The sequence below is a fragment of the Mytilinidion resinicola genome (assembly GCF_010093595.1).
Source record: "Mytilinidion resinicola strain CBS 304.34 unplaced genomic scaffold BDZ99scaffold_26, whole genome shotgun sequence".
NCBI classification, from domain to species: domain Eukaryota; kingdom Fungi; phylum Ascomycota; class Dothideomycetes; order Mytilinidiales; family Mytilinidiaceae; genus Mytilinidion; species Mytilinidion resinicola.
The window spans coordinates 477,768-486,597 of NW_022985462.1; the positions used below are offsets into that span (position 1 = coordinate 477,768).

At 54.2% G+C, this 8,830-nt stretch overlaps 3 protein-coding genes across 3 annotated transcripts in view; 1 reads left to right on the forward strand and 2 right to left on the reverse strand.

Annotated features, from left to right (window-relative positions):
* Positions 1 to 233: 233 nt before the first annotated feature.
* On the reverse strand, positions 234 to 4,292 carry BDZ99DRAFT_512056 (uncharacterized protein; the record flags this gene model as incomplete). Its single annotated transcript, XM_033724598.1, has 4 exons — positions 3,609 to 4,292; positions 2,632 to 3,561; positions 1,584 to 1,699; positions 234 to 1,532 (listed from the first exon to the last, which is right to left on the reverse strand). The coding sequence occupies exons 1-4, from the start codon at positions 4,186 to 4,188 to the stop codon at positions 234 to 236; spliced, it is 2,925 nt and encodes a 974-aa protein (XP_033570586.1). The 5' UTR covers positions 4,189 to 4,292.
* A 1,192-nt stretch (positions 4,293 to 5,484) lies between these two features.
* BDZ99DRAFT_576098 (uncharacterized protein) lies at positions 5,485 to 8,560 on the forward strand (the record flags this gene model as incomplete). Its single annotated transcript, XM_033728536.1, has 4 exons — positions 5,485 to 5,809; positions 5,861 to 7,588; positions 7,676 to 8,076; positions 8,127 to 8,560. The coding sequence occupies 4 exons, from the start codon at positions 5,485 to 5,487 to the stop codon at positions 8,274 to 8,276; spliced, it is 2,604 nt and encodes an 867-aa protein (XP_033570587.1). The 3' UTR covers positions 8,277 to 8,560.
* BDZ99DRAFT_503226 (uncharacterized protein) overlaps positions 8,477 to 8,830 on the reverse strand; it is a gene marked incomplete at its 3' end in the record, with an annotated part of 1,674 nt that continues 1,320 nt past the window's right edge. The window contains exon 2 of the mRNA XM_033723948.1: positions 8,477 to 8,737. Coding sequence (XP_033570588.1) covers positions 8,477 to 8,737 — 261 coding nt within the window. The remainder of the gene's footprint in view (positions 8,738 to 8,830) is intronic.

Sequence of the window (8,830 nt, forward strand, 5' to 3'; positions counted from 1 at the left end):
CATTTTGTACGAAGCATGAGGTATAAGCAAGACAGAAGAAAAATACCCGCTAAAGCTCCTGGAACCGCAGAATGCAAAGCAACACGCCTCCCAACCATACCCTACCGAACCGAGGCCCGAGCGCCGTACCAGCCCAATCAACCCAGAACCCAAACGACCAACCTACCAAACCTTCTTGAATACAATCTCTTCCAATCTATGGTCCACCCCAGCCCCGAAGTCGCCCCCCCCCTCTAAGCCGTCAACGCACTACTAACCCCCAACACCGCCATCCCCACAAACGCAAACACAAAGCACGCATTCTTGCTATGCGTGAGATCCAGACTCTCGCTCAGCAGCTGCACCGCCACGCTCGCCATGATCCCCGCCGTGACCGCAAACATGCACCCATACACGCGCGCATCGTCACCGTCGGCGCCTCTGCCTGAAAACCGGATCCAGAGTGCCGCGACGCCCGCGCCGAGCGGCTGCGACGCGCCGCCGAGCAGCGAGGACCAGAACATGGCCTTCCAGCGCGAGCCGATGGCGAGGTACATGGGCAGCGCGAGGGTGAAGCCCTCGGTGAGGTTGTGGATGAAGAGGGCGAGGAAGACGGCCGCGCCGAGCGAGGGGTTGGCGTGGTTGGTGGCGTAGGTGATGAAGCCTTCGGGAAGCTTATGCAGGGCGATGGCGATGGAGGTTTGGAGGCCGATGGAGAGGAAGGCGTTGGTCGGGACGTGGTGGTGGTGGGAGGGGTGGGTGTGGGCTTTGTGTAGTGAGGAGGTGGAGGAGGATTGAGTGGAGAGGGTGCCCGTGCTGGGGTGTTTGTGGAGGGAGGGGTTGCTGCCGTTGCTGCTTGTCTTGGTGGTGTTGTGTGAGTGGGACGGTTCGGTGGCGGCGGTTAAGGGGGCGCCTTCGTTGACGCTTTGGAGGAGGGGTTGGCGTTCGCCCGTGAGAGTGGATGTATGGGGAGTCGACATGGTTCTGAGGCCTGCAGGACGGGCTAAAGGGGGATGGGCTCTGGTGCCTCCTCTTGATTGCACGATTTTGAAGCAGTCCTGGCCGCATGGATCGGAGTAGCCGAAACATTGGCCGTCCTCGTCGCAGAGGCGTTTTGATCCAGTTACGAGACCACTAACCAGTTGCTGCAACGAAGGCCTTCGGTGTTCTGCATCGCCGTGGTGGATTCCGTTGACGACATGGGTGTGATCGCCGTGTAGTTGTTCTGAATCAAGATCTGTGTTGACGGCAGACTCTGAGCCCATGGATAGGTGATACTGTTTTTGAAACCCAGGATCCCGCACCAGCTGCGGGCTTTTCTGATGTTCGTCACATTCTTGGATTTCTTCTCCCTCCTCTTCATCGTGAGCATGGTCACAGTCGACCGTTTCGTGCGGAATATAACGATGTATAACACGTGAAATAAGCTGGATACCAATGACACCTGCCAAAAAGCACCCAATCGTGATCCAAGCGGCAACTTTGGGAGAGAGTCCAGATTTATGCAAGTACTGTTTTGCGGATGGCAGCATGCTGTACAGCGATGAGAATATCTAGTCACGGGTCAGTGGGAAGATCCACTCATCGACAGAATGTTTGCATACCATGACCCCGAAGCTCAAGCTTAGTGAACATGATAGAAAATTATTGCTGTTTTGGATCTTGAAGTTCTTTTGCCCCGGAAACTGCCGTACTATAACGTCTACGCATATCACCGAAGCTGGTTCATCCATTAGCCACTCTGTACACAAAGAGATAATTTGTAGATCACGTTACCTCCAGCGATGCAAGCTACGAGACAGATATCAATGTTAGCAAGGCCCAGTGCAAAGGCTCTTGGGCGACGGTACCTATGCCACTAATACTAGACATGATCCATCCGCGGGTGTCATTATCTAACGGCATCGTAGACACACGTGAGGCGGCTCGCCTCGTCCGGGTAACAGCAGCAAATGACGTTTGACGGATACTCGCAGGTGGTATTGAGCTTGAGCGAACCGTATCCAATGTCCCGTGGAACTTCCAGTAGCTTATTGAGGGTACGTCGGTAACGCTGGGGAGAGATATTGATGAGTGAGTCGTGATGGCCACTTTGTCCGGCTGTATGTTGAAAGCACCTTGATGGTCGTTGCCAAGTTTGCCTAAGCTTCATTTGCTCTAGTCAGAGCCACCGCAGCCATTCACCGCGCGCTTATTACACAAAGGTCGAGTTTGATTACATTTTACACATTGTTACTCATGAACATCTTTAGTTCGTAGTGCAAACAGTAGACATTTTCTTATGCTTGGGTGCTTATCTAGCAGCGACCGAATCGAATTGCGCGAGTTCCACTTCATTCTATATAGCAAAATGCCGCACTAGAACACCGTCATAACCGCCGTTGGGAAGACACACCACGGTCTCGAGCTTAAATGCCTCGGACCCATCCATTCCACCCCAGTAAACGCCATCGCTATGCATATGAAAACAAAAGGCAACCGAGATCGCGGTGGTATCATACAAAGCCTGAGGCTGAAACATGCCAGTTTACATATAAAGTAAAGTCCGCTACTAAGTAGGTTGTCCTCCGGCAGGTATAGGAATGGGTAGATTCACCCACTTCCCATCCCCTGGCGCTGGGTTTTCGTTGATGAGCAGCAGCTTCCTGCCACCGCAGAAGCCGCCTGGGCCCGCTAGGCGCTTAACGTCGTGGTATGCGCCCTTAAAGCCCTCCACAGTCAAATTCCCGGAGAAGACAGCGTCAGGATTGTCATACTGCCAGACTTTGTCTGTCGCCTGCTCGCCAGGCTGCTCCGTACGGCGCGGGTTGAATAGTGGCATGCCCACCATGTGACTCAGGATGTTGTGAATCAATGAGTAGAGGCGCTCGGGGCGGCGGGTGAGAGCGAGCCAGGAAAGTGTGTTCGAGTCATACGCGACACGCACAAATGGGTTCATGTAAATGCCTGTATCTTCAGTCACGTTGAGCCCAGAGCGGCGATGCTGCAGGTCGGCGTTTATGAGACAACATTCAGAGGAGTCCCAGAAGATATCCTCTTCGAAGCGGAAGCGGAGTGGGGAGGTAGAGGGGGGTGAATCGGAGGTAGAGAGTGCGGAGGTGATGCTGGCGGTCTGGAACCAGCGGGCTTCGAAGGCAGTCATGCCGCCCCAGCAGCTGCGAACACGGACGGCGTCCTTATTAGCAATGAGGTCACGTCGACTCCCTCCAGAGCCTGCGTCGGTGACCCAGGGAAAGAAGGGAATGCCCATGCTGTAGCCGTCGAGGTCGCGGGTAGCAAAACGGTCGTAGAACTTGAAGGGGTTGATGAAGTCCACGGCGCAAGCAGCACCGTATTGGGTGCGCCCGTTTGAGTCCACTTTAGTTGAGAAGAGGAGCTGTGCGGCTTCAATGGGATCAAAGACGACATCATTTATAAAGAACAGCTTGTCGAATGTGATCCCGGCGGTTTCAAGAGGACGTAAGGCTCGATTCCGGACTTCTGCGAGGAAGGCAATTCGCTTTACACGCTTTTCACCTGAGGGAAGCGTGACGCGTGGGATGCTGTCGAGTCCGAGGTGCTCTGCAACTATGGAGGAATTGCCTGTTTGGTTAGCTATGAAGATTATGAAGTGCCAGAAAGCCTCTTACATGTGACTCTCTTCTCAAAGTCCTCTAGAGCTTTCTTCGAACCAGGGTCGGGATCGTTCTCGTACACGCTAAGGTAGACATTTTCGGGACCAAGCAAATCCACGAGACCGATGATAGCGTCTCCCCAGGCCCCTCCGGCCAGCATGCCGTCCTCGTCATATACACTAGCTGCAATAAAAACCTTTTCCTGATTTATGTTGGCTCGTCCTGGCTCGGAAGAAGCCTCAGATCTTGCCCGGAGTTCGTTGTAATGCGCGGGGCGGTGGGTGTAAGAGGGTATAAAGGCTGCCACGAACAAGACCAGGCCAATGAGGAAGTATGGGAGCACAATCAAGGCCCAGTATACAGAGCGAAATAAGCATCCTCTGTGTCTCCGAGGGCGGGGGAATCTGTATGCAGTTGCTCCTTTGGCGCTCGTGGGCTGTCGACCGGTGCGAAAGAACGGGAGCCACGAAAGAATGGCTGGGAGGGATCGATAGGCGTAGGCAGGTTCCTCGAAACCATGGCGGTCGCTGGAGTCTGAGGAGTTCCTTGGGAGCAACTCATAACTGACCGAAGAGCGGCGCAGAAAGGAAGCCATCGAGGGCAGTCGGGAGGGGGGCCGCTCGGAGGTGGTTCCTGGCGCGTCTACATGAAGAGAAAGGGGGACTGAGGGTTTGGAGCGGCGACGGGCGTGAGATTGGGTATATGAACGCGTGGCCATACGAGCACACGCGGCGGGAGGAGGGAGGAATGTACTATTATTGCATCAGCGTAAGATGCGGACGCGGTGGTGGGTTGAGGCAGTGCAGTTGCAGGTGCTGATCAGCTCTTCGGGCCATGGACTGGTGCTGTTCGCAACTGCGCACGAATGAAACGCGCCATAGCCAAATAACCGACTCTACCGAGTCTGCCTAGACCGTGCATCGATTGGGCAGAGGGGGGACGTACGGAGCGCTCCGGTCGAATCAGGGCATGGGAGCGACATGCCCAGTCGCAAATTGACCGACATAGCGTTAGACTGGGAGTGTGGGTATTTATGCCCCATGGCTCAGCTCCTTACATAACACGCGCACTTTAACATCACTTCGCCCGAAGCCTTCCCATCCTTTGCCCTATGTGCGGCAAGGCTCCCTGACGATATGTCGAACTTAGTGCTGTAGCAATAATACAGATACGAGGTTGGTTTCTGTGCGCTGAACAGAGGCGTTCGCCTAGATTTGGTGTTAGATCGTCTTTTCAGCAGTGACTGATGATGCGCCCTGATGATGCGATCCCGCCTGGTATGCGGAACTCTTGAGCTCTGAGGCAAACCCAGCTCGTGAAGTGATAGCTAGTCAAGTTTCAGGAGTAGCTCGGTCCTCCAATGCCAGTAGGTGTGACAGTTCGACGAAAACTGCAGAAGATGGCACAGAGCCCGGGGCGCGAGCCAGAGGACCTATATATGAGCCATGACTCTCTAAGGGTGGAGGGTTCTTCTATAGGTATAAGACATACGTCTCTTGCATTTGCTGTAGCCTTCCGCGTCTTTCAAATGTGTGTTTGGGGTGGCCTTTTCTCCTCGTCGTTGTGCCAAAGGGTAAACAAAATCGCGTCAGGTCTTTCGTAGAAAAAACAACAAAATCATCTCTGTTCTTTCATAGCATTAAGTCTTCTGATGAGTTGTTAGGGGACGCTCATCTGCACAGTCTGTTCAGCGTACCTAGGTATGCTCCAGGTCTGAAGGAGCGCTGGAGTTCCTTCCGGCCTGAGCTTCTCCTCGATCCCCCAGACAACCCTCGAACTTCTTCATCGCACCCGCGGCTGCTCGACGCTCTCTCTTACCGTTCGCAACTACCAACCTCTACATCGGCTGCAGCCGACTTCTCTGCTTGGCCCTTTCAATGCAGCGCTAGGGATGCGCGTGTCCGGTCCTCGACGCGCCTTTTCCGAAGCTCAAGCGCGAGATCACAACAAAAGCAAGCAGCCACACGCCTACTCCACCCAGCTGGACGAGTGCATTACCTCACTTGTCCTGCTCAACATCTCTGCTGAAGGCGAGCACCCTCTGGCAACTATTGAGCAAGCCTGCAGCACTTCACGTGCTGGGCCGCCTGCTGGACCTCACTCTCTAACCTCGCTTCGTAACGCAGACCAACAACAAAACAACTCGGCCCGCCCTCGCGACTTGTCACTCTTCCGCCTACCACCGCACGTCGCATCGCCAGACGAGCAGCATCCAGGTAAGCCTCCTGTCACCTACCTCATCTCTCATCACTAATATGTCTCGTTAGAAGCGGCCATGCACAAGAGCAAGTACGCCACTCCCGCTGCGGCCCCCAACGGTCCCGGTCAACAGTGCGCACCCTCTGGCACGCAGCACGGCGGATCTGGTCGCCTCACGACAGCCCCGCCGTCCCGTCCTGCCCAGCACGCACTACGCGCGGCTCAGAATGCTACCTTCTCGAATGGACCCCCCTTCTCCGGTCAAGATGCTCGAAGCGGCCCACAGACCCCGAGACCGGTCGTTAGGGATTCGGATGGTCTCTGGCCATGGCCAGGCAGCACCACTACTGGCCCTGCGGTCCCTGGCCCTAGACCTACTGGCCAGTCCGTCTTTGGCGAAAACCTGAACGCGTTCAAGCCTATTGCGAAGACCGACTTCATCAAGAAACCCACCGTCAAGATGGTCCCCAATAGCGACAAGCCAAAAGTCACCGGCCTCAACAAAGAGAATCTTGAGTCGTCCGACGCACTGAAGACGGATGAGGATAAGAGAGCGCAGGTCGTGGAGCAGTTCAAAGCGGCTGTCAAACCAAAGGCGGAGCAGGCATCAGGAGCCACCAAACCCGAGAGTTCTGCCGCTGCAGCCAACAAGATTCCTTCTGGTACGCCCAATACCAAGCCGGCCACCAAGCCGGCCACCAAGCCCACCATCAAGGTTGAATCGTCCAGTGACGAGGATGATGAGTTGGCTGCAAAGTTTGCTAGGCTGCAGGGCATTACGCCAAGCCGGGCACGCAGTCAAGATCATCCTCAAGCCACTGAGAAGAAATCTGGTGGACATTCAGCCCCTGACTCTCCTGCGCGTCTTTCCAAGAACAATATTGACGCATATCTTGCAGCTACCACTTCTGCCGATAAAGAGTTGCGCGCCACCCAAGCGGCATCTGCTACAAATATATCTGGCCAAGCCTACCATGGTATTCCGCGCGACTCCACGAAGACAAGCGGGACTACACGTGCTGCCGTTCCTTCCAATTTCAATAAGGACACTATTGCTCTGGCGGAGAAAGCCGCCAAGCAGGTTCAAGAAGGAGTTGCCGCGCATCTCGATTCCCTTTCCGAGGGCAAGCACAAACCTTTCACCAAAGCTGAAATCGATGCATCTGGACAGCGCCTACGCACGGCGGTAAATGGACGGCCTATTTCGTTCTACAAGTCGGATCAATTCCGAAAGGCTATTGTGGGAGCCATAGCCGACCACTTGAATTCGCTGGACTGCAATCCTGGACAACCCATCACCAGTGCCCTCATCCACAACGTCCTCACTAGCAATGGCCGAAATTACCTGAATCTCTGTGCTCGGCTTGTGTCTCTTGGAGTTATGGGCGCCAACGAGGACGAAATATTCAACTTGAACAATGCAATCCAAGCTGCCGAGGACAAGCTCTGGTCGACCTTTCCACGAAAGGAAGCTGCGTCTACTCGAGAGACGTCTACCGAGAACGCTTCTTCTCCGGGGACCAATATGACGAACCTTTCGACGACGGCGCAGCCGGATGTGGACTCTAAGCCAAAGTTAGACACCAAGCCCGAGGTGCAAGCCAAACCAGTCGTCGAGGCCAAGCCAGTTGTGGAGACTAAGCCGGCCGTCGGGGCTCAGCCGTCTACTCCGGTGAAGGCTCCTCTGAGAGGCGAAGCGTCTACTTCTGCGTCTCCCTCCGGTATTTGGACTCCGAAACAGGGGATAGCTCCGGCCAACATGGCAGCCTGGCCTTCCCAGATGAAGCGCGAGAATCGTAAGCTGTCCATACTTGTGGTGCTTTCTCAGCCCCATGTGGAGAATTACAATCGTTCAATATGACATGTACTAACTACCTGACCAGGGGCCCAACATCGCCGTGCTATCCTCAAGGGAATTCCCTCGGACTGGAAGCTGGACCAGATCCAAGCTCACATCTGGGGCGGGCGCATCGAGCGTATCGAGATGAATGCCGGCAGCTCGACCGCTTGGGTCAAGTTCATGACGGTGGAGGGGTACAACAAGTACTTCGCTGCCACCGCGAATGGAATCGAGATCGCCGACTCAAATAGGCTCATTCTCGCCGAACCTGATGAGGGCCCTCACTCCGCTAACGATCTTCTTGAGAGCCTAGTTGCGGACGGTTCCACTCGCTGCATCCGTGCTCTTGATGCAGAGGAGGGTTGGAGCATGCCCACCTTGACCCGCATTGCTAGGGGCAAGGACCGCAAAGTTGACAAGATCAAGATAGGCAAGGAGAAAGGCGTACGTATAAATACTCTGTACGTGACATAATTGTGCTAACCTCTCTACAGCGCAACTTCGTGGAGTTCCGATTCTCTAGCGTCTACGAGGCCCTGTTCTTCAGGAAGGAGCTTATGGATGACGAAGACTGGGAACCTACCACCATCGTCTACGCACCAGACCCATGCGACGTTCACAACGGCATCCACCTTGATGACTAGGTCGGAATCGGGTCCTTCGAATACAGTACGCTTGCAGATACTGCAATGGTTTGGGTTCGTCTGTCAACGGAGAATGAGGTCTTGGCCTGTTTCTTCATATTTGGGAAAGATACAGTCGTAAACTGTTTTTTCTCACTTTCATTATGAGAAAACTTTGGGTGTGATTTTCTTTTTCTTCTCAGGGGCTGTTTAGGTGGATTCTAGCTCAAGAAATGATGGCATGGATACGGCTTGCTACGTGTGGAATACCACTTGACAGACAATGAAAAGACACTAATATTGCGATGCTGCTGTCCCTCTTGATTTTGGATTGATAAAGTTCGACTAGCCTTGGCGTTCCTCGCAAGAAAGTTTCTTGAGCAGCTACGGTTTGCAGAATGCTCCCTTTCGACACTGAGTGTGATTGAGGCAGAGTTGTTGGTTTGATTACATATACAGAAGAGTGGACTAATTGATAGATCCTACAAGCAGAGGGGTATAATGCCAGTATCTTACAAGATATTCAAAACGTCACCTCACACAATCACCACACACCATCCCTTACGCATCCCCGC